The sequence below is a fragment of the Triturus cristatus genome, chromosome 3_2 (assembly GCF_964204655.1).
Source record: "Triturus cristatus chromosome 3_2, aTriCri1.1, whole genome shotgun sequence".
Taxonomy (NCBI): domain Eukaryota; kingdom Metazoa; phylum Chordata; class Amphibia; order Caudata; family Salamandridae; genus Triturus; species Triturus cristatus.
In genome coordinates this window covers 1,156,950,331-1,156,976,087 of record NC_140584.1, presented here as the reverse complement: position 1 = coordinate 1,156,976,087, position 25,757 = coordinate 1,156,950,331, and the positions used below count along the sequence as shown (strand labels likewise).

General features: G+C 42.2%; 2 protein-coding genes across 3 annotated transcripts in view; one reads left to right on the top strand and one right to left on the bottom strand.

Moving 5' to 3' along the window:
• LOC146859316 (E3 ubiquitin-protein ligase TRIM39-like) overlaps positions 1-25,757 on the top strand; it is a 149,555-nt gene that overhangs the window by 11,501 nt on the left and 112,297 nt on the right. The gene's annotated exons all lie outside the window — the stretch shown is intronic.
• LOC146859317 (uncharacterized) lies at positions 1,561-6,875 on the bottom strand. Its single transcript, XM_085646759.1, has 6 exons — positions 6,669-6,875; positions 4,040-4,108; positions 3,873-3,944; positions 3,721-3,770; positions 3,590-3,640; positions 1,561-3,200 (listed from the first exon to the last, which is right to left on the bottom strand). The coding sequence occupies exons 1-6, from the start codon at positions 6,873-6,875 to the stop codon at positions 3,047-3,049; spliced, it is 603 nt and encodes a 200-aa protein (XP_085502885.1). The 3' UTR covers positions 1,561-3,046.

Sequence of the window (25,757 nt, the reverse complement as noted above, 5' to 3'; positions counted from 1 at the left end):
CCAACGCAAATCGTCTTCTATTACGTGTCAGTAAGCTAACATTAATATTCCTAATATCTTACATACATATATGTGATTATTAGTATTAACTATATATTACATTTAATTAAAATAATGAGCACTTATACGAATGCTATTGCAAACCCAAACTCTAATTCTAGCCAACGCTAATATGTAATTATATCGATTACAATAATTAAAAATGTCTTCTAGTCTCTAACCATGATGCTATCCATTACGGGTCATTTAAATTAAATGTATTTGATTCATGCACTCTTTTCCTATCCTTGTACCCAACTTTAGCCCTAACCCTAACCGTAAATTCAATTACCTAATTAAGTTTAGTAGTAGTAACATTAGATGTTACTACTCTAACTCTAATTCCAGTCCTGACCCTAATATTAGCCAATGCTTCTTGTTTAAATATGGATCACTGACAGGATATCGGAATAAAAAATATTGTGTGGACAGAATATTGTGCCCAAAATATCAAGGAACAAAATATAGAGAAAGTGAGTTCAACTAGGTAAGTATAGATTTACTATTCTCCACCCCATATCTGCCTACTTGAAGATATATATATATATCGTCAAGGTACATATATGTGGAGTTATATATAGTAAAACTTTACTTACCAATAGAAACTTACCTTCACAATATTTTTGTCCTCGATATTTCTGTTTCTGATATTCTGCCTGACTACCTCTAAATATATTATTTAAATTAAATATGCACCAAAAAAAACCTTTACCTGCATTCTAATGTGAACCGTGTTTTAAATACCAACTGTAGCCCTATACAAAACCAAAAATGAAAAATAATATACTAATTTTAATACAATGAATTAATTTCAATGCTTAAAAAATATGGAGATGGTGAATGGAGCCCATTGTAATGGAAAACGTGGCATGTTGGATGAGATGCTCCTCAGAAAGTGGAGATAATATAGACGGGGTACTTGCATGTGTCACATAAAGATAAGTAGGAGGCATCTGTGAAGAAAGTGCAGCCCTAAAAAGCCAATGCCACTCCTGGGAGTGTTCATACTGTATATCACAAGTTGTCCATTATGGCATTAGGGATTTTGATGAGAAAGCCTTCAGATAATGCAGAGTGTGATGATTTTTATAGTTATATCAGTGTCAAGCTTTGTTTATGGTCTGTCCACTGGCATGTTGAAGGTAGCCCGATAGTCTACTATGCCATGTGGACCATGACCAAGCGTCATCGGTTAGTGTTGCCCTGCACATGCATCGCAGTGAAGGGTATAGCTCATGTGCTCTGTTGGTATGCTTGCTTTGTAAAAAAGAGTAAAGTATTTTATTAACAGTACTACCTGTTTCTTGTGAGAAAGTGTATTGTTAGTTGGGGTGGATGGTAATAGGATCTCTGTTCTTGTTAGGTCCAGTAAAAGTTGCAATTACTTAATCCTGAGCTCAATAAATGGTTTCACTGTCACAGAGCAGATAGGCTTAATTAAAAAAAATATGCAAAGCATTTAGAAGTACTAAAGCAGATAAGAAGTAAAAAATGTAAAATAATCAAAATGCCACTCCAATATAGAAAATGGAGGATTATTTAATTAACAAAATGATACCAAAATAACGAACATCCAACAAGAGTAACCAGAGATAAAAAATGTTTACAAAAATAGCACCAAAAAGCATTAAACACCAACTGCAGTCATCATGGTTGCACTTGACTAGAATCTAGTTGAGATTTAAGGCCAATGGAGCGCAGGTCAGATACAGAAACCAGGTTTGTCATGGTCAGAAGTTTTAATTTCTAACTTAGGGGTCGATTCGGATGTGGTTCGAAAGGGCTCCGAATCAGATTTGTGTTTGCCGTATCCGGAACCCCTGTTTCCGACCGAATCGGCTGGAAACCGTTAGAGCTGTCTGAATCAGTCCCAAAATCCATTCGGACAGGTAGCGTCTTTCGGAGCCGAATTGTACAGCTCAATTGGACTCCGTTTCCGAGCGAGCGAGCACGGTGACCGATTTGGACAGCCATCGTGATTCGGTTTCTCCGTAACAAATTGGCTGGCAGAATCGGTCTTTGGGGGCCCCATAGCAGGCCCCCCTTCTCCTGGGGCCCTCCGAATCAGGCCTGTGGGTATACCCATGGGTCCCCTCTCTCCCACCATACACAGTGTGGCAGGCACCATGGGGTTCCCGCCACAGGGTGCCCGCTTTTCCCCAGCCACCCCTTTCTTCAGTGGGAGCCTGTATTCTCGTTCGGAACACAGGCTCCTATAGAAGTTAATGGGAGTCCGACCGACTTGTATCCGGAAGCATCCGGATGCATCCAAATCACTCATTTAGACTCCCCCGATCGGAGTAGTTCGGAAAGTATTCCGGGAACCGATTCGGTCGGAATGCTTTCCAAACGTCATCAGAATTGGCCACTTAGTCTCTGAAATGGAAGTGAAGAATCCTTAGTGGGGCAGAGCAGCAGTCTGTGGCTGAGAAGGGCTCCATGAGGCCGGGTAGCCATCAGATAGGACTCTGTATTGCTGTGGACTTTTGACAGGAAGCTCTGAGAAGGAGAAATTCCAAATTTGCACCTAAGGAAGGTCCCTCAACGGCTAGATTCTTTTGGCGTCTTCACCCAGTAAAGATACCTTTGTTCTGACTTTCGTCTAGTATAATGGGGTAACCCAGTGCCCCTCAGAACATGGGTGCGAAGTTTAGAAATAATTTTGGTTCTGTCGGGAAAGGAATTGCTTTCTTTCTTTGAATAAAGAGCAACATGTATATATAAAAACAGAACAACTTATTTCAACATTTATAACGTTCACAGTTAGTGGAAAGAAGAAACAAAAGGAACACACAAATCATGAGTAAATCATGGATTATATTGAAAGAGAAAAACACTTTTTTGTTTTTACATTTTGCAGTGTATAGGTGACACTGTTAGACTGTGACAGGCAAAGCGACAAAACGGCGCAAGTGCTGAGGTGACAAGGTGCAACAATTATATACAGTGATGCATTGCTGGTTAAAAGCAATCATTTAAATGACATCCATCCCTGGGTACATAAATCTCAGAAACACTTGGGATTTGATTTTCCTTTTTCGGTAGAGCTGAGAATAGGGGTGAGATTGTCACAGGTTAATTGACGTTTCGATCCTGATGTAAGTGCAGATTGTGCGTTACGGCAGGTCTTCTTCAGGAATGGGAAACCGAATATGGACAGCCTATAAAATAATTGGATACATTTAGGTGTGTTCCAAAGGTGGCGGGCGATCTTAGAGAACACCGCTGAGAGAAGGGATTAGCTTCCCTCTGGGTGCACAAATGCGTCAGCCGCAGATTCTCAAAACCATGCAAGAAAAGAGACCAGCCCAACAGTCAAAAAGGATCTTAAGGGTCCAGGTGTGTGAGAAATAGGAAACAACCCATCCAATGATTTTAACGAAAAGGACGAATAAGTGTCTGTGGACCCAGGATAGAAAGGCTTAATGAAAAAAGGCGGTAAAATCATGCAATTGTAGCCCAACAGAAATGAAATGATAGGGCACAAAGTGCGATTTAAACAGTGTGGAGGCCCGTAGTGATAAGGAGGGAATTCCTCAGGTGGGCCTACCTGGTATAACAGCAGTAGTATGAGGGCAAAGATCCACCATCCGGTTCGGATCTGAAATTGAAAAAGAAATATATCTGGCCCTAATTGGTATATGATCGGAAAAACACGAGAAAAAATCGTGTCCCTCTTACCTTGCATGACAGTAACTATCTGAATGATTCGATACCCTTGTAGAGGGGGTCTAAAAAGGAAAGGAAAGGAAACCTCTAGTTACAGTGATTCTACATAGTATGAACGTTGATAGGAGTAAAGTTGTGTGCCGCAGCGCTAAGCAGCCTCTCACCTCAATTAATGAAGTGAAGATCCACCATCCGGTAGTAATCTTGTACGAAAATAAATTCCAATGATTTAGAGTCTGTCACAAGAGGAAAGGAAAAACCAATGTAAACTTGGGTTCTATTCAATAGTATTTGGTAAACACGCGCGCAGCAGCGTAGAGCTGCCTCTCACCTTAACTGGGGCCGCGAGCGTGCTGTCAATTACGAGCGCGGTGAAAAAAATGACGCTGTAATAAAGGAACTGACGTGGCAGGAATCCTGACTCACCAGGCGCCTACGTGCAAGCTGGTGTGCAGCCGCTAGGTGCTGTCGGAGCTGACGTGCGGGTTAAAACCATTGGAGCCCTTGAAAGATAATGTGACACAGAACTCTGTGGGTTCGTAATGATTAGAGCGCTAAACATGATGTGCACTGTAAGGTGTGTCAGCAGATATTTTCACAGTTTAAACAATGTAGAACTTATTGAATTAAACCGCTGAATAAAAGTAAAAACTATGGGTACAGTTTAGAGCGTCAAGTAAATGGTGGGAACAAAATATTTTAAGCAGTATCTAGTGACCAGCAGAATAGCAAGCTGTAACATTTTTGATTATGGTTTAAAACATCAGGTCAGGAGTGAATAACAATGAGCATATTACTTGGATTGGGGAACAGCCATTACTACGCGGTTTTTACCACGCAGTGCAGTTACATCGCATGCGTTACAACGCATGCGATGTTACAACGCTATGCCATTACAACGCAAGTCTGTACATCGACTTGCGCTAGATGGCGTGCTAACATTACAAATAGTGTAGTTTACTATCCCAACACCTTCCCTACTGTTAAGTGGACTGGAGTTGGAATAGTAAATTACACTTTTTTAATGTTAGCACGCCATCTAGCGCAAGTCGACGTAAAGACTTGCGTTGTAATGGCATAGCGTTGTAACATCGCATGCGTTGTAACGCATGCGATGTAACTGCACGCGTGGTAAAAACCCCCGTTGTAATGTCATACATCCCTTGGATTAGTCAAACAATTGCATGAGATCTTATTTTGAAAAAGAACCAAAATCATTAAACTAGATATTTGTGACCACAATGATAAAATGTTTAAACTCCACGCCGGTATGTAGAATAAGTAGGTTTATTGGGAGCAAGCAGAATGCATCTACTCAACAGCAAGCATACTCTCTAACTGCCCCAGCATCACTCTAGAACACACAGAGAGGCATACAGCGTCAGTCACCATAGCAATAGTTACTAAGATGCAGTGATGCCACATCTCCTCTCTTTAATCAAAGCAAAATAACTAGAACAAATACTTATATAGGCAAATACTTTTCTGAAGTTATACAGCAGAAATTAAGAATGATACTATAGAAGTGACAAGACTTAGATTGCTAGTAAATCACTTTGAAAAAGATACATTGGATAGTAAGTGGAGGCCTATTCCCTTCCTTTGCAAAAAAAAAAGAAATAAATTGTTACACAGAATAACTTCTGTATTTCATTGGTAATTTTATCTCTCTACCAACTCGTGTCATCTTCCCTGAACTACAAGAAGGTTGTACAGCATCACTGGGAACAACTCTGACAGATTGAGAATGGGAACTTTTTTGATTAGCAACAGTAGTGTCAGTGACTTCATCCCACATCCAACTCACTGAGGAAGAAGGTTTTTCTGCTCTTTTATTGTGGCTACAATCATCACACTTAGATAGTCTGTTGTAATGCCAAATTTTCCAATCACTCAACTTGGCGGATTTGGAATATGACTTGACTACTTGCAATGGTGACGATTACTTACTCTGTCCTTTTATACTTTAGAAGGGAGTTTCACTTTGACCCAATCACCTTCCTTCAGGATAATGTCACGTGTGTTGTGTGTTTTGTGAGCTTTGCAAGTTTCATGCATTTTTCTTAAATTAGATCTGACCACAGCTGGTGATCATTTTCCACATGTCTTCATGGTGTTCCAAGCAACATTTTCTTTGGTAAAAGTACTCTGCCCCTTAATATTCTGAAAGGGCTATACCCAGTCCCTGTCGGTGTGATCCTGTAAGCCCAAAGTGTGCTTAAAAGTTCCCTTTCCCAATATTTGCCTGCATTCAATGATGCTTGTACACTACCCATTATGACTCTGTTAAATCTTTCCACAATACCATTTCCTGCTGGATGATATACAGGTGTTTTCTTTCTACAAATACCATTTCTTTCCCAAAATCTTATATATTTTTTAGATGAGAATTGTGGACCGTTATCGCTTAGAATGTTCTTGGGAATTCCTTCACGCAGAAACACTCTTCAAAAATGTGAAGACTCGTTTCGTGTCAAGGTTTTCAGTGATCTCAATCTCTGGCCACTTTGAGTAATCGTCAATGATTACCAGAATGTGCTTGTGTTGACCTTTCTCTCATCAATGGAACATAACCAATCACTACTGAGATTTTCTCAGGGCCGATCCGGAAGGGGTCTAGAGCCAAAAGTGGGCCTGAGTACCCGTTGGGTTTTATCAGCATCTTGACAAATAGAACACATTTTAACAAATGTTTCTGTATCTCTGTCCATACCTGGCCACCAATATGACATTTTGATCCTGGCTTTTAACTCAAGGATGCCAAGATGACCTTCATGATTTAATTCTAAGACTTTGGATCGTAATTTTGCTGGAACAACAATTCTCTCCCCTCTGCAAATATAACCAGAATTGTCAATAGATAGTTCATTTTGTATTTTCCACATAGCTCTTAATTCTCCTTGACTTTTGTTTTTGCTGGGCCATCCTTGGGTGATGAAGGATGCTGCTTTACACAATACCTCATCTTGTGAATATTCAATGTTCAATTTTTCCTTAGTAATAGCATTAGTATTGTCATATACTACAGCTATGTTGAAGTCATCCGACTCAGTTTGTTCAGAAGTTTCATACGGTAAGGGAGATCTACAGAGGTATTCCTCTACCTGAATTCTTTCCGCAGGTAGGTATTCAATATCATAAGTGAAATCCAAGAGTTTCAAATTCATTTTTGCTATTCTTGGAGTGGCCTAGAATATACCTTCTGAAGTTAATACTTTAAGTAATGGTTTATGGTTGGTATGGAAAATTAATTTAGTGCCCCCACACAAACTGCCTATTTTTTTCTATTGACCATACAGTGGCTAGCATTTCTTTCTCTATAGTACTGCTCCTAAGCCTTTGCCACTCGTATCAGTGGTCATAATGCTTCGTGCAAGATTGGCAAAAGCTTGTAGAGGGAAGGCAGAAATAAGATCACTTTTTCTTTTGATAAAGTCATCTTCAAGTTCCTTATTCCAGAGAAATTCTTGTTTTACCTTAAGTAATTGTCTTAAATAGTAAGGTTTGGATGCAAAATTCTGTACGAATTTGGAGTAGAGTTCAGCCATGCCAAGAAATGACCTTATTTCATCTTTGGACTTTGGTGCGGAAGTCTTTCTGATTGCTTCAATTATCCCCTTTTTCGGAGAGATTCCATCACCACTTACTTCATGGCCCAGGTATGTAACTGACTTCATCCTAAATTTACATTTCTTTATTTTAGCAGTTAATCCTTTTTCAGATAAAATGTGGAGAACAATTTTTAATCTTTCATCATGTTCATTCTTGTCACGACCCATGATTAATATATATGATCCTGGAAGTAGGTTATGCCATTTCACCCTTTAAATAATTTGTTCATTAATCTTTGGAACACGGCAGCAGCAGTAGCAAGGCCGAAAGGCATTCACACGAAGCGGTGACATCCAAATGGAGTTATAAAGGCTTTTAGGCCTCTGCTGCTGTCGTGTAACTGGATTTGATGATATACAGATGTTAAATCTATGGTCGAAAACGACTTAATTCCATTGGCCTGTGCTAGTAACTCATAAATTCTGGGTTGGGGGAATTTATCTATTATGATGTTTTTGTTAAGATCTCTCAAATCAATGCATAGGTGCAACCGGCTTTGCACGTTACGATTAAGGGAGCAAGCCATTCTGCGCTTTCTACGGGCTCTATTGTTCCTTTTTTTCTAAAATGTGTAATTTAGCCATGACACCTTCTCTTATATTAATGGTATGTTTCTGGCTTTATGACAGACTGGTACAGCATTATCTTTGAGTATGACCTTGTGTACAAAACCACACAGTTTTCCTACCTTTCCAGAAAAGACATTAGGAAATTGTTTAACAATGTCATTAACTAGATTTTTGTCTGTTTCTTCTAAAAGCATAACTTGGTCCTCCATTGTGGGACTGAGAATGAGCCCTAGTTCTCCCTGATCGATCCATCCTAGTACAGATGGTCCTTTTTCTGCAACATATAATTTGCACATAGTGCTTCTGTCTTTGAACACAAAGAGAACCTCCACTTAACGTACCATGGGAATCTTTTCACCAGTGAAGGTTACAGGCTGGATGTCAGGAGGTTCCAATTTTTGCTCAAGAACCTTTGCAAATTTACTCTCCTAAACATCACGTTGAATGATGGTGTACGGTGAGCCTGAGTCAGGTACTATTTTAATTTACACCTCCTATATTCACTTCACAAATTGGATTCTTTTTTCCTGTGGAACATATACTCAATACAACATAATCAGCATCATTTATGTTGTTTATGCATAGTATACTATCATCACTAGAGGAATTTCCATCTTCAGTATGTTCTTCATTTTTGTCTTCAATGCAGCCTACTACCTTCTTGTTGCCTTTCTTAACTCTCCTTCTACAAACGTTTGTGAAATGGCTCGTAATATCACAAAAACTACATCTGGATTTTAATGTAGGACACCATTTTTCATTTGCATATGGCCTTTGTACCCACATCTGTAACATGTCAGTTGTTTCTCGTCCCGATTTATTTTTTTAAGTTAATACTTTTCTTGTTGACTTCTTTATAAGTGCGTTTGTCAAATTTCTTTCCCTCATTTGTGTTACTGGATACTTTGCTAACTACATTACCTTCTTCATTGTTTTTAAGTGCAAATTCTGCACACCTTTTTGACATTTCTCCTTTTTTAACTATAGCTATAATTTTATTCAAAGGAGCATCTCCACAGACCCACAACTTTTCCTGAATAGCAGCATTATTGGAGTGCACGACAAGCTGGTCTCTAATGAAACTATCATTGAGATTGCCAAAATCAGAATTAATAGACAATTTTTTCAAAGATGACACATAATCTTCAACAGATTCTGATTTATGTTGTGTCCTTTGAAAAAACGAATATCTACTAATTCCCACACACACTGTGGGTTGGTAATGTGCATCTAGATCTTCAACAGCCTCCAAAAATACATTGGAACGCCCTCGAGATCTTGCTTTTTTTTCCATTTGATAATAAATTCTAGACACTTGCATTTTCTTTTTCCTGGATGGAGAGAATTCATCCTCACGCTCTTCTTCTAAAGCTGATATATAATGAAGAAAGCATTCTTTCCAGTCTAACCATTTCAATACAGGTTCACCAGGACAAATGAGAAATGGAACAGGGGAAACCAAACCATAACCTGTGTAGCCAGGTTTAAATACAGTAAAGCAGTAATTAATAATTACTTTTATAATATGCAATCACAGCATGTAGCAAAACCAAGATATACAGTGAATATAAATATATAGTATTAATGATATTATGGTATATGACTAGACTTTAAAGGATGTGCATATCAACAAAATTTGTTTTAGACTGATTATAGTATCAGTATGCCGAAGAAATATGCTCTAATGCAGATGGTGTTCAAATCACCGTCGAGTAGTCAATTTTTAAAAATGTTTGTAAAGTTACCAGTGTCTGGAACTGTTGTTGATGTGGACAGACTGCTCCGATTAGTGTTGCTTGAAAAAATAAAATTCACAGTAGTTGAGGTGGACACGTAGATTGCTCCGATCGGTTTTGCTAAGGTGCGAGTTTTCAAAATGGCCACCACGTAAGGTCACGTTGTGTGACCCAGCGTGATGACGCGTGCAGCATTGACGGAAGTGCGTGGAATTCTTCCCGTCTCCTTTAGCATACGTCACCAAGGAAGCAGAAGCTGACATCGTCCAGAATGGACTCAACGGAGCTCGTCTCCTGGAACGGGATGATAACATTGAAAATGGAATGCTGTCCAGCGTCACCATAACTCAAGAAATGCGGCTGAAAAGGAGTAGCTTCAGCAGTCACTCCAGGTGGGTAACGGTTGACAAGTTACCTTTCCCAAGAAGAAACACTGCTCCTTTGTAATTGCCTGTAGATCGGCGTCCATGGTAAAGCTTTTTTTTCTTTTGAAGTGTGCGTTGGCGAAAGTGAGCAGGCACTTCAATAGAGCTAACCAAAAACACACACGAATAAATTTGTTTCCCATGAAAATTATAATGAACAGGATTTCTTCTGCTTGAAATGACGCGCAACGACTGTAGAGTTGAAATGTAGAAGGATGAGCAATCTTTCACTCTGCTTGCTCCTTCCTTAGACTGCTCATTAATCCCCCCAAAAAATGTGAGGGCGTGTACGAAAGAAGGTCTTGTTAGTTCCTTGATGAGTCTGGATCCCTTCCTAAGTCGCCAAAATGTAAAGGTACTCCACACCGGTATGTAGAAGAGGTAGGTTTATTGGAAGCAAGCAGAATGCATCTACTCAACAGCAAGCATACTCTCTAACTGCCGCAGCATCACTCTAGAACACACATAGAGGCATATAGTATCAGTCACCATAGCAATAGTTACTAAGATGCAGTGACGCCACATTAATGTGAACCACGTTAAATGGCAACATATTTTTACAGTTAAATGCCAGCATTGTAGATACAACGCTCAAATATCAATAGGTTCTAGTAAAGTAAGATACCTAATGTGAATTAGAAATTGGTCATACCAAAACAGTGCATAGATTTCATGCAAACTCAAGTCAGGAGTGTTCAAAGGACACAGAAGTATATGAAACATGTCAATGTAGGTCCTGCGTGCACTAGCCTTCTCCTCTGAAAGAAAGTGGTGTGACATTGGGTTGCGTGGCTAGTGGGACTAGAAGTGCATGCGGATCAAAAGGGCAGTTATCTTCTACCTAGGAGGCCACGTTGTCTACTGGTCTCCTCCAGTTCGTTCAGACCATTGTTCACAGTATCAAGTAGGTAGGTCCACCTACGTTCTTTAAAATTGAGTGATGAGGCTAGGTCACCGCCCCTCGAGTGTGTGAGGACCCTTTCAAAGACCCACCACCTGAGGTCGTCTGCTTGATGGTTCTTTTCTGTAAAATGTTCTACCAGTGGTGCTCCCTGGGTCTTGCAGCGCATTCTGCTACAATGCTGTAGAATTCTACTCTTTATTTTTTGTGTAGTCTGCCCGATGTAGAGTTTGTCGCAAGGACACCTGCTGCCCTCGTGTTTACCAAATACTTCTGAATAGAACCCAATTTTACATTGATTTTCCCTTCCCCTTGTGACGGACTCTAAATCATTAGAATTATTTTTTGTACAAGATTACTACCGGATGGTGGATCTTTACTTTTCTAATTGAGGTGAGAGGCTGCCCTGCGCTGCGGCGCACGACTTTACTCCTATCCAAGTTTATACTATGTAGAATCACTGTAATTAGAGGTTTCCTTTCCTTTCCTTTTTAGACTTCCTCTAAAAGGGTATCAAATCATTCAGGAAGGAGGTGGATTGAATAGAAAATAACCAAGTTTTCAGTTATTTTCTGAAGGAGACAAGGGAGTTAGCCTCTCTCATATGTGCCAGGAGTTTATTCCATAGTTTGGCTGTACCATGGCCAATGCTTCGGCCTCCCCAATTCGAGGTACGAATCCTTGGTACCAGCATTAGTCTGGCATTGGTAGACCTTAACTGTCTGCCTGGGTGGTACCACAAGAAGAGGTTTTTCAGAGGTGCTGGGCAGAAATTATTCAGTGCTTTGTAGGCTAGGCAAAGTGCTTTAAACTTGATACGCTGCGCCACAGGCAACCAATGAAGTTTCCAGATCTCCTCTTTGACTGATTGATGCTTAGGTATGTTCAGAAGAAGCCTGGCTGCAGCATTCTGCACCATCTGAGGTTTATTCTGATGTTGTTTCTGTAACCCAAGGTTGAGGCCGTTACAGTAATCTAATTTTGGTAGCTCTAAGGTCGTTTTCCTGAGATCTGTGGGAATGTAATTACCTTCTTAAGTTTGTTTATCAGATAGAATGAAGCTGAGACTGTGGAATTAGTTTGGTGGGAGTAGGTGAGTTTACTATCCATCAGCACCCCAAGGCTTTTTGCCTTCTCTACTGGATTCGGGAGCTGTCCAATTTTAGCCGGCCACCATAATCCATCCCATTTAGGTTGAAGGTTACCAAAAATCACCACTTCGGTTTTATCCGAGTTTAGCTTTAGATAATGCTTTCCCATCCAATAGCTGATTTCCCTCATGCATTTTTAAAACTGCATTTCCGGGGATGTTGTGTTTTTATTTGCCACGACCACAATCTGAGTGTCGTCGGCGTAAGATGTCCGATTAAAACGAAACTGTTGTAATAACGGAGCTAGTTCTGACACATAAACATTAACATTATAAAAGGATGGGCTTAGCGAGGAGCCCTGAGGCACCCCACAAGGAAGTATATAAGGGGTTGCCTGAAACTGATCTAGAGTCACCGTCTGTTTCCTATTCCTCAGGAAGGATGATATTATGGATAGAGCTTGATCCTTGACCCCTAAACGTTCCAGATTCTGTAGCAATATCTCCTGGTGCACAGTATCAAAGGCCGCCGACAAATCGAGGAGAATCAGCACAGCGGCACCTCCCTTATCCATCAGTGCTCGTATCTCCTCGGTGGCCTTGACAAGTGCTGTGTGCGTGCTATGCCTTGGACGTAAACCAAACTAAGAGGGATCAAGTAGTCTATTTTCTTGAATAAAATGTGTACGTTGGGTTTTCATTATTTTCTCTACCATTTTTGCGGGAAACGGCAGGCTGGCAATCGGGCGGTAATTGCTAATTATAGATGGGTCTAGGTTTGCTTCTTTTGATAAAGGGAGGATGGCTGCATCTTTCCAAACCGCTGGAAAGGTGCCTGATGAAAACATGCTATTAATTATGTTTGTTAAAATAGGGCTTACCTCCCCTGCTATATTTTTTTGGACTGCAGGGGGGCAAGGATCCAACGGGGATCCTGATTTTATTTCCTGGATAAGTTTTCCCACCAGCTCACTAGATACCTGTGAGAACGACAGAACCCCATTCTCTTTAGTCTCAGCAATAGGGGACTCTTTGACTGGCTTATTGGAGGTGCCAGAGAAAATCTTATATATATCATAAACTTTATTCTTAAATGCACTGGCAATGACATCACATAAGGACTGACTGCTCCCTGGTGTTGATCTATTAGGTGTGGTCGTGAGCTTCTTTACCACCCCAAGTATCTCTTTTGCTGAATTTTTGGAATGTTCTATCAGTTGGGTAAAGAAGATCCTTTTTTTTAGTAGCTAGTAGGGATTTGTAACTAGCTACTGCATATATATAACTATTTTTTTCTTCTGCCTCTTAATTCCTTCTCCAGCGCCTTTCCAGTCTGCGACATTTTTGTTTCTCCTGTCGCAGAGCTTCCGAAAACCAGGGGGCCGAGCGTTGAGTACGGTTCCCAGAGTTTTTACAGATCGGTACTGTAGCCCTTAATGCCTCATTCAGCCAATCTGTATATTCCTTGAAGGCCTGACCCACCTGTGTGCTCAGGGTTGGTCGTGTCTGTTCCAGTTTGAGTTCAAGCATGTTTATATCTATCTTATTCCATGCTTTGTGGGTTTTTTCCTGTACTTTAAAAGCCCTGTCTTCGGATATAGTTTGAAATGGATAGTCAAATAAAATTAAGGAATGGTCTGACCGGACAAGAGGATAAATATCCTTCACTGTCATCCCTGGAACCGAGGAGAATATACCGTCTGCCTCATGCGTAGGTTTGTGTACCAACTGAGTGAAGCCCAACATACCTAAAGTTTCCGTAAGCATGGCTGTGTCTTTGTCTGACAGCAACTCAAGGTGTATATTGAAGTCACCCAAAGTCGTAAACCTCTTTGTGGAGAGGTATGGTTCTAGTAGTGAGTCTAAATTAGTAATAAAACTCGCTCTAGACCCAGGGGGGTGATAGACTAGGGTGCCCTTAAAGGTATTCTTGGGATTTAATTCTAGCAAGAAGTTCAGCCCTTTGTAATGAAGATCGGCCGCTGGGGAGAATGTAGCTCTAAAACGTCCACGATAAATGACCGCTAGCCCACCTCCTCTCTTAATAGGTCTGTCAAGTCTAGATGAAACGAAGCCCTGTGGAACGGCGTTTACAAAGTCAGGATCAGACGTTGGGTCTGCCCATGTTTCCATGAGGAATAGCACATCCAGAATATATTGTAGGATGATATCTGCTATTTCAACTTTATGTTTGGCAAGTGACCTCACATTAATTAGACCACAGTGTACCTTCATCCATTTGTTAGTCTGTGGCTGCTCTAATTTTGGCATGGTGCTGGAGGTATAGCCTACTGTAATCATATATGATCAGGGAGTGAGAAACCACAGGCGCATGTATACTGATACGGCCAAAGTCCACTGTCCAGAATACTTCTATTGCAGCCCGGGTTAGAATCTAGCTTGTTTAGTGTACGGATTTCTTCATTGGTATATTGCAACAAATCTGGCTTACTTGGGCCAGGGGTTATGGACTGGATGTCATTTAAATGATTGCTTTTAACCAGCAATGCATCACTGTATATAATTGTTTCACACCCAGCACTTTTTTGCATCTTGTCACTTCAGCACTTGCGCCGTTTTGTCTTTTTTGCCTGTGACAGCCTAACAGTGTCATCTATACACTGCAAAATGTAAAAACAAAAAAGTGTTTTGTCTCTTTCAATATAATGCATGATTTACTCATGATTCGTATGTTCCTTTGTTTCTTCTTTCCACTAACTGTGAACGTTATAAATGTTGGGATAAGTTGTTGTTTGTATATTTATACACATGTTGCTCTGTTCTGACTTAGCCACATTTTTAGGTCTCGCCTAGGCAGCGTGCATGCAGTGTCTGTCCGAGACATTAAGTAATCTATAATATTGAGGAAAACTCTGCCTATTGCCAGGTAATTTGTCCTGCCGCTTGGCATTAGTTAACTCAGGCATTTCTTTTGTTACCGTGCTTATTACTGGCTGTGCTTCAAATGCGTCACTTCCGTTTATTGCGGAAGCAGCACTGCCTAACTTCAATGTCCTTTCCCTTTCCAGCAGCGCTTGAAGCTTGTTTTCTTTTTAGGTCAGGCATCATTGTTTTTTTTAAAAATAGTGTGCATTAACGTGCACGCGCAACCTTCCCCTTTCCAGCAGCGCTTGAAGCTTGTTGTCTTTTAGGTCGAGGATCACGCACATGCATACATAATCAGCATGGCGCCCTTTTACGAGCACGTGCTGATAACGGTTTCATTGTTTCCTCCACCATGCTCTCCGCTCTCAATCCCCCCTCCCTTCTTCCCTCCCTCCTTGTTCTAATTGATGCAATGTGGCATGCCGAGGTTTATTTTTAAATATGGTGCCGCCATGCAAAAACACCGGGAGCTGCTTGCCTTATTTTCTACTTCATGCGGTCAGTGTTATACATACTGTGACTTTGCTCGAGTAGCAGTTTGTGTATGACATGCAGCTCTCCTTGTGCTGTTCTTCGCACTACACATTCAGACCGATTCATGGGCGTCATGTTTTTTTAAAATCTTTAATCAAGGCGACCGCGCGTCCTTCTTTTGTTTCGCACAGCGAAGCATTCCTACAAGCCGAAAGGCAAAATGTCTGCCTTCTCACCCACATTTCCATCTTCATGTTTGTTAATTAGCTCTATTGGAGTTTATATGCGTTCCCGTATTAAAGCCCTGATCAAGCGAGGTAACCCATGTATTAACTTAAGCATGAGGGCTGCACGCGTTTGTTTTGTTCTGCAAGGCGTGGCACTCCTACGCTTTAAAAACAGGATGGCCGCCTCTCTGCCCAGGACAAATATGAAAGTCAAACCTATCCCTGTGAATGAGTCGAGCACAACAACCGGGAGCTGCTCGCCTCACTTTCTACTTCGTGCGGTCGGTGTTTAAATGTTTACATTCTGTGCATTTGCTCCGTTTCCCCAAGTAGCAGCTATAGTTTGTGTACGACATGCAGTACTCCTTGCTAATCAAGGAATATGCTGTACTTCAAGCTACACATTCAGACCCACTCACAGCCTCCATGGTTTATGTTTAATCAAGGCGACCACGCGCCTTTCTTTTGTTTTGCACGTCCTGCATTTCTACGCTTTAAAATTAGGAAGTCTCCTCTCTGCCTTGGCACCTAGACCAAATGAAAGTTTTAATCCCTCTCCCCAATAAATCAAACACCTAGGACAGCTGTAAGAAATCCCACCACCCCCTTTCCTTAGCAGAGCGGGCTCCAAGAACATATATGAATGCCAGACCCTCCATTACCAACTCCGCCTCCAACCTCCAGTAGAATTGCTGTTCCTAGGCCTCCCTACTCCCAATCTTATTCCTCCTCATGTTTTTATTGCAGTAAAGCTCTCTGACACCAGTGAGGCTCATCGTAGTCACTTGCCACCGATACAAAAACGGTGAAACATATAAAACATAAATGCAGTTCTTTTTATTTTCCATGGAGTACACCACAAATGTGTAATTTGTCAAGTGCGGACACCCTGTTGTTCTGTTTGGTCGTTCTATGCTTGCCTTGTAACACTCTTCAACAACCCATAGCAGAAGAGTACGGTATATCATGTGAACAGTAAAGCAGATACCATAGATTAAGTCACCCCATACTGCATTTCAAAATAGCACAACAGAGTTTAGAACAGTCTGTGCCAGCCTGGTGCAGCTGTGTACATGACATCATAGCACAGGACAAGGTAGGCCAGCACAACACATTGCAACACTGCATAGTACAGAACTGTTTAGCCCAGAATGGGACAACAAGGTACAGCACCACATTCTTTATCATTTAATATCCACATAATTCAACTGTGCACCATGCCACATAATTTCCACACAAATACACTTCACACCACACAATTCCACAACTAACAAATCCTATTCAACCCACATAGTTCCACTCCAAACCACAACACATAGATAAATGACAGCCATTTACAATCCCAATAGCTCTAACTCTCGCAAATGCGAGACCTATTGCATTGCAAATGCTTGTTGGAGCTTGGCATCCTCCAGCAGAGCAAGAGTTCAAGTTGTAGCTGAAAAGAGCTTCAAAAGGCTGGATCCCCTTGCTGCGACATCCCACTGAAACTGATTTACTGCTGTGAAAAACCACAGACCAGGAGCAAACTTCATCTTTAGCCCAGCAGTAATGCACCTTCATCAGATTGACTTGGCAAGTTTGTCCCACTCCTCTGGAGGTCATCAGAGCCAAAAAGTTTCTAAGTCCCAGGTTTTTCAGGAAGTTAGCTGGAGTACAATTTAACATAGCCAAGGGTTCCAGAACCTCAGAAATAGACTGGGGGCCAATACCCATTCCGGAAGAAGCCATCAGTAGGGTCCAGGGCAGGTCCAGTTGGAGCTGGTCAGCTCAGCTTTTTGGGTAAAGGGAAATCTGGCAGCTTGTTGTCACTCTGTAGCTTAAAATGAGGTCAGCCAACTGACCAATGATATTCAGTTATTTGCCCTTGGTACAAGTAGGAGCAGATCCAGCCTTTCAGATCGCCTCACACGCCTCAAAAGCAGGTGCAATCCTTCTTCCATCTTCCACATGTCCAGTAGTTTGCTGAAGGAGGTACCTAGGGGTTCCACTTTTATGCCTTTCACTAACTTGTGAGTGGGGGTGACTCTTGGCCCCTCCTCCACCAATAGGAAAAAAAGTTCCCATGGTAATCCTCCCTACTTTTTAAGCAGTTCCTGTGTGCTTCACAGAAAACAACACTGCACTGCACCTCTCTACCAAACATGACAGAACCCTTCTTTCCCTATTCAGAGCCTGTGTACCCAAACAGAGGTGTGGTCATATACTGAGCAGTCCCCTCTTCATTGGTCATTCTAAACCAGTTCTGAGGGCAGCTTCCCTCCCACTGGAGCTGGTGCCTGACTGATTAAGTGGACAAAGAAAGAGGCTGACCCAAATGTCAACTATATCAGTATGGGACAGTGTAGGCCTGTAAGAACTTAATCATGTTCCTGAGCTAGTCCATGGGAACACCACAACCCCACACACAAGGCCTCTTCCTTAAGGGTTAAAATTCGACTTTTGACTCACTATTATAATGAGTTTTTGAATGCGATTTCATGCTGTTTCCAAAATGATCTGCCAATCTTGGTACAGCAAAAATAGCTTTTGGTGCCTTCTCACAGAAGGACAGGTGTAACAAAGTTCTACATTTCCTACTTCCAAATACCATTCACCATGCTTTAGAGCTTATAAGGCATGCATAGGGGTGACCTATTAATTTATAGGAATTAAAGACATTTGTCAATAAAGGTGCCCATACAATCGGCTCACATTTAATCAAATCAATGTGAACGCCATCAGAGGACTTGCCGCCCTTACTCTCCTGAATGGCAGCCATGATTTTTGACAAAGATACAAATAGGAAAATGGAAATATCAATTTTGACAACGCCAGTGTTGGTTTGGTTACTGGCAGCATAGATGGCCTTAAAATGCACTGCCCAATCCTCTCCCCTTGTATGTTAGTTAATAGTGGTGCCAGTTTGATCTATTGCCCTCATATGTGATACTGTTCTCCAAAAAGCCTTACTATCCTTCATCTTAGCGGTATCTGTAAGGATAGCCCACTGGTCAGTTATAATTTCCTTTCTGCGCTTTCTGGTCACAGACTTATACTCCCTATGCAGCGAGGCCACATGAGCTTTATCTTGAGGGCGAGTAATCAGTGCCTTGTGCAGGAGATGATTAGCCAATGAGTACGCGTGATCGAAGCACCAAGCGGCCTGCAACACTGATTTAGCTGGCTTCTATAAGGACACCCTGATTTCAGCACAATGGGGTTTCAAAGCTGTCCATGACCCCCTCCCTACCCATCATCTCTGTTAAGCACCCATCACAAAAGACATATTTGCACCTACTTTTTAAACCAAATATTTTATAGGTTCATGTAGCTTCCAAGACAGTGTAAGGTTGTATTAAGTTGGCAGTACACTACTCAAACATATCAGTATCATTCGGGCAGGTTCCCTGGTGGTTGTTGCTAGAGCCATCTCATTTGATTATGGTCACTGAAATTGGTGCAGATGAGAACACCATATGATAAGCGGCTAACCAAATTTTGGGAAATAAAGACAGTCTATTATAGAGGAGTTATTCCTCCTCCTAAAAGTAAGTGGCCCTTGCATGTCTAACCCTTTCCCCTCTACTATATTATACAGGTCTGCCGCAGTGAGCAGGGCCTCCAGTTAATCCCCTCTTATGCTCTGTAACTGGGTAAGCTCGCATTACAATCCCTGCTAGGCACAGGTGCATTTGTTGGCCTTTCTAAGACTTGATTTCTACAATGAAAGATATGAAGTTAAATAAAGCTGAACAAAGTTGATTTGTACACTATAAAAATCATTGTTATAAAAATGTATAAGATATATTTATAAGATACAGAGTTATGGAATCTTTGTATAGGACTGCTTGGTAATAGCTCCCTGGGGGTTGCAGAACGTCCACCTGCTCGCCTCTTAACAGATTAATCCATATGGATAAGCCACCCAAAGCGCGCTCTGTACGCGATGGGATAGCCGGTATGTTGAAACAAGAGAAACCCTCAAAGCTCATAGGGGCAATTTCCCATGTTTCTTGGAAAAGCAAGATGTCATAGGCCTTTATAAACATTTGTCAGTCTGGGAATTATATTTTTGAGAGGAGACCTGCTACATTCCAGCTTAGAATTTGTATCGAAGAGGCTTTATCCATGGAAGGTACTCTTGCAGATCCCAACGTCGGGAAGCCCGCTGTTGTGGTATAAGCTTTCCCATCTTTCAGCTCGGACGTGGTACTAAGTGGCCCCACTGCGGTTTATGCTGTCCTCCTTGTGCAGTCCAGTGGTTATTTGACAGTCAAATTTTTTGTATTCCGCCAGGGCTGCGTACCTTTTGTTACGTAACATACTCTGGAGTAACTGATGTTGTTGAAATCTTTGGTGTGGTACCATTATCCCATTCGGTGGTGTGTACAAATAACCCAATGGAAGGGTAACGATATTAGTTACCACGCCCCAGCTCAGTTCATTCACGTCCATATACTGTGTGGATTTCTAAAGTTGACAACAATGCAATCCCCAGCTATGCTTTTCGCAGAGGACCCAATCCAACCTACCACCGTGACCATAATGATCTATTGACTCTTTGCGACGTCAGAGCTCTTCTATGCATTGCACCAGTGGATGAGGATGACCTTGTTACATAACTCTTGTCAAGACTCCTCCTGATTCTGTCATAGTGGTGGTATGCCTGCCATTATCAAAACATCTGGGCAGGCCTCCGGTGGCAGGTTTAATATAGTGATGTCTACCCAATTTCCCACACACCTGGGTTTACTGCTGGCACCTCCATCCGAGGCTGTTAGATCATGCTGCCTAGTTGTTGGTGGCCTCCAGGTTAGAATTTGTCATTAGTTGATCCACGGGCTTTTGGTTTAGGCATCCAGTATGCCCCGTATGGCAGTTGTGACTTCACTCATCGGCTGCGATGGGCCATGCTCTTGAGCTTATTTTCCTTTTGCACCCACTATGCACTTTTAGGTGGGTTTGTTTCATCTGGGCACGTATTATCATTTGCCTTAAAATTGAAATTAGACTTTGGTGACATTTTTATGTGTCATTCAATGTAGTGAGGGGCTTCTTGATTTTTTAATTGTGTCTCCAAAATCATTGTGAGTCTACCATAGATCTCCTCAATGTTGACATCACCTATAATTAATTGATTACAAGCACTTTCAATGGCTGCCTGGTCCGGTCCCACTTTGGCTCCAGAAGGTCTGATGCTTATCCGCTTTTGCTTAGTGGCAGGTTCAGCTGAAGAATTAGAACTAATTTGCTTCAATAGGGTGCAGAGCATACTGGCGTTGCTTGTGTTGGCTTCAACCATCGGAGGACTATCAGTGGTATTAGCAAAAAGAACAGTTGATGGACAGAATGCAGAACAATGTCATACATTCACCCAAGTACAGAGATCTGGGCCTAAATCCATCGTTTTGTTGCTCACCATGCCATTCCAGTTTGCACCCAGCCATATGCAAATCAGTCTTGACCCTGCGCCCAATGAGAACAGTCCAGCCCGAACTGTCAGGCCAGGTCAAGACTGATTTGCATATGGCTGGGTGCAAACTGGGGTGGCATAGTGGGCAAAAGAACAATGGATTTAACCCAGATCTTTTGAAAGGGGAGAATGTTTGCATTGTCATCATTCCGTCCTTCGTTTGTTTGCTGTAACACTTATCAGTGGTATTGTTAATGTTAATGTTAATGTTACTGGGTATTTGTTAAGCGCACGGCTACTCCCGAGAGTGTCCCGGCGCTGATCGTAGAACCCGCAACAAGATATTCAACAAACATAAATCACAGACCCAAGTAAAGGAAACAGTGATGTTTTTAGCTTCTGACGAAAAAGCAAGAGATCAGATTCCTGGCGTAAGTCAGAAGGAAGGTTATTCCATAGGGCGGACGCCAGTACCTGAAAAGTACGGCCACCCTGACGGGAAAGAAAAAACCTGGGAGTACAAAGTCTTTGGGCAGTAGAGGATCGTAGCAAACGTGAAGGTACATAATATTGGCAGCGATCCCTTAAATACGGTGCGCCAATATTATGGGAGGCCTTAAAAGCCAGTACCAAAGCTTTAAAGAGAATCCTCTTGCGTACCGGGAGCCAGTGCAGAGTTCTCAGAAGAGGGGTCGTATGAGTGCGGCGGTCGGCCAGATAGATCGCCCGAGCAGCAGCATTTTGAACCACCTGGAGGCGATTCAGGAGATATTCAGGCAAACCGAGATACAAAACATTCGCATAGTCAAGGCGAGATAGTACCAAAGCCTGGACAACTGTCTTTCTGTGTGACTGAGAAAGCAATGGAAGAAAGTTTCGCATCATCCTGAGTAAGCCAAAGCAGGTGCCTACCACAGACTGAACCTGGGCATTCATGGAAAGCTTATTATCAAGTTTCACCCCCAGGTTCTTGACTGTGGTAGCTAGGTCTGAGGGCGGAGACATGTTTGAAGGCCACCAGTCACGCCAGTTTTCAACTGGTGCGCCGCCAAAAAAAATCATTTCTGATTTGTCTGAATTACATCTCAGGTGATTAAAGTTAAACCAGCTGAAAACTGCCGAGAGGCAGCGGTTGATGGATTGCCCGTCCAAGATTTCTCCCCTGGCACAGGTGAATAGCAGTTGGGTATCGTCTGCATAAGAGACGATTCTGGCACCAAAGGATTCAGCCAACTGTGCCAGAGGAGCAACATACACATTAAATAGTGTAGGGCTCAGACTTGAGCCCTGAGGGACTCCTACATTCATAGCTTTAATGTCGGCCTCAAAAGGGGGGGACCAGACAGTTTGCTGTCGGTTAGTTAGGTAGGAACTGAACCAATGTAAGGCGGAGTGCCCAATACCGCATCTCCAGAGACGATCAAGGAGAAGGTCATGAGGTACGGTATCGAAAGCCGCCGATAGGTCGAGCAGGACCAGCACTGCTCACCCGCCAGTGTCCAGAGTGACTTTTATCAGCTCAGAGATCTCAAGAAGAGCGGTTTCGGTGCTATAGTTAGCACGGAAACCCGACTGACTGGAATGTAGAATGTTGTTAGATTCTATAAATTCTCCAAGAATATGATTGACATATTTCTCCAGGATTTTAGATAAAGCCGGAAGTAAGGAGATGGGCCTGTAGTTACTAGCCTGTAAGGGGTCTGCAGAGGGTTTCTTTAGCAGGGGAAGAATTTTACCCGATTTCCATTGATCCGGGAAGGTCCCTGAGGAAAGTGAAAGATTCAAAATTTTATTAACAGCAGGATTAATAACTTCCGCAATAGCGGCAAGGATTTTTGCAGGGCAGGGATCGGCTGGGGAGCCAGACTTTAGAGAACGAAGGAGATGTAAGGAGTTCTCTAAAGGAATAGCAGGAATATGAAGTAGGCAGTTAGAGGCAGGGGGAGGTTGGTGGAAAAGCCAGTCCGGCTCCAGATCGCGATTAGGGCGCACCTCTCTGAAAGAAGCTTCGAGAGAGGCAATTTTATTGTAGAAAAATAGGGCAATATCCTCGGTCCACGTTTTAGTAGGGGTAAAAGGATTTTTTAAAACAGTGGGGGACGTAAAGTCTCTAACAACCCTAAAGAGTTCGGCGCTTTTATTGGCTGCCTGTTCAATTTTCGTATTAAGGAAATTCATTTTAGCTATACGAATATTACAGTGATATGCTTTTAAGGCGTTCTTATAGGCTAGCTTAGTACAAGTGTCGTAGTCTTGTCGCCATAACCTTTCAAGTGTTTTGCAGTGACTCCTGTTTTTTCTAAGATTTTCAGTAAACCAGGGTGCAGTTGGTCTACCTCTGTTGGCAGTTCGGGTTTGGAGAGGGGCCAGACTATTGACGCATGATTCAAGCCAATTCTCCAGCAAGGGTACATCAGTTACCAGATTGTCCTTAAAAGCAAGGGGATGATTTCCTAAAAAGGATCCAACAGCGTCCGAGGTCATTGATTTAAATGACCTAAAGTTATTAGTACGTGGTACATAGACCTTAGCCATAGTAGCAAGTGGTATTGTAATGCTGAAAGTAAGCAAGTAATGATCCGACCAGGCTACAGGAAGAGGTGTGTCCATTTCAATAGGTTTATTAGAAAAAACTTGATCTAATAAATGTCCCTTATCATGGGTAGACTGTGTGACATATGGGGAAAGATGGAGCATATTTAGGGAGTCATATAACTTAGTGGAATCTAGGTTATGGGGTGCATCCATATGTATGTTAAAGTCCCCTAAGATTAGACAGTGATCATAATTAGCGGCCAGGGAGGAAATGGCAAACTGCAGACTCTCTAAAAAACTGGTGGCCGGCCCAGGCGGCCGATATATCAGAGCCCCAGCAATAGAGTACTGTGGAGAGATTTTGAGAAGAAAGCTCAGGCTTTCTGTTTTCGCCAAATCCAGCTTGGGGAGTATTGAGCAGGTAAATATATTTCTATAAATAATTGCAACTCCTCCTCCACGTTCCCCTACGCGATCACTCCTGGCGATAAGGTAGTCTGTGGGAATGGCGTTAGCAATAGTAGGGTTAGAGCCTTCATGTAACCATGTTTCAGTAATAAATAACACGTCAGGTTTGGAATCAGAGAGAAGATCCTGGATTTGATATTCATGCTGCCTTACTGAACGTGTATTTAAAAGCATCAATCTAAGATCCTTATTGGAATAAAAGTTTGAGGGTATATTTGGCGCGGTTGCATGATCATCTGACAGAGGATGTAGCACAGTGCACTGAGGGGGAGGGAGGGACCAGTGGCATGTGTCACAACTCCATGCTACCATGGGGCCGGCTGAAAAAGAGTGGGGACAACAGTTTTCCACATTATTAAGGAGGTTAAGATCATTAGCAGTGTACATAACGCGGGGCCCCAAGTTTATTGGAGGTATCTTACCTCTACTATAATGATCGGCAGGATCCAGTGCGTCCGAGGCGCGGACGGGCGCAGACGGGCTTGCCTTCGGCGCGCCAGTGGCGCGCCCGCTGCGCGCGTCCGCTGCGCGCTAGCGCAGCGTGCAGTTTTATCCCTTCCGTCGCAGTAACAACTAGACTGCGCTATGACAAAATGGCGGGTCACAGTAGATTAAATTCCCCACTTCCTGTTTCCCCGAACACTGAGTAAGTTACCCCTCCGAGAGGACAGATTCAGTGCAATACAGGTAAAAACATGAGTAATGTTTAAAAAACGAGGGTTACTTTAAAACAGCCGAACAAAGTTAAAAGTGTGATGCAAATTACAGTACAATACAAACAATTCACGAGGTAAATAGAGCTGATTGTGCAAATGAACAAAATAGCAGCAAGATTGGTGGTCATCGATAGCAGCGTGAATAATCTTAGCGGTTCTACAGCGCGCTAGCGCAGCGTGCAGTTTTATCCCCTCCGTCGCAGTAACAACTAGACCGCGCTATGACAAAATGGCGGGTCACAGTAGATTAAATTCCCCACTTCCTGTTTCCCCGAACACTGAGTAAGTTACCCCTCCGAGAGGACAGATTCAGTGCAATACAGGTAAAAACATGAGTAATGTTTAAAAAACGAGGGTTACTTTAAAACAGCCGAACAAAGTTAAAAGTGGGATGCAAATTACAGTACAATACAAACAATTCACGAGGTAAATAGAGCTGATTGTGCAAATGAACAAAATAGCAGCAAGATTGGTGGTCATCGATAGCAGCGTGAATAATCTTAGCGGTTCGGGCTGGGAACAAGCGCTGATTCCCCCACAGTTGCAATGATTTCTACCTCTTCTACGCTATCATTTAAGGTGGTAAGAGTGTCACTCTCAGTAGTGTTAGCATTCATCAGGCACCAAGATTGCAACTGCGATCCAGAGACATCCTAGTCTCTGTTAGGGAGAATTCATCTGACACAACCCCTATCACTGAAGAAGTTTAACATATGTGTTTCTGTTTGATGTTACATTCTTCATTTCCACTCTGCTATTTTCTTTCCATTTTCTTTCCATTGTCTTAACATTGCTATTGAAAGGCAGACTCCTCATGCAAGCTTCCAATGAGTCTCAGTTTGAAAAGTATCTCTCTGTAATGAGTGAAATAGTGTTTGGTGGCATTATTGGTAGGGATGGTGAAGAATACTTGCTGGCACAAACTAGCTGAATGGGATGAGGTTAATTAAGAAGGGTTACATGAGGTCTGATTGGGTAGTATGGAAGTGGTGAGATTGCTGGAAGAACATAGACC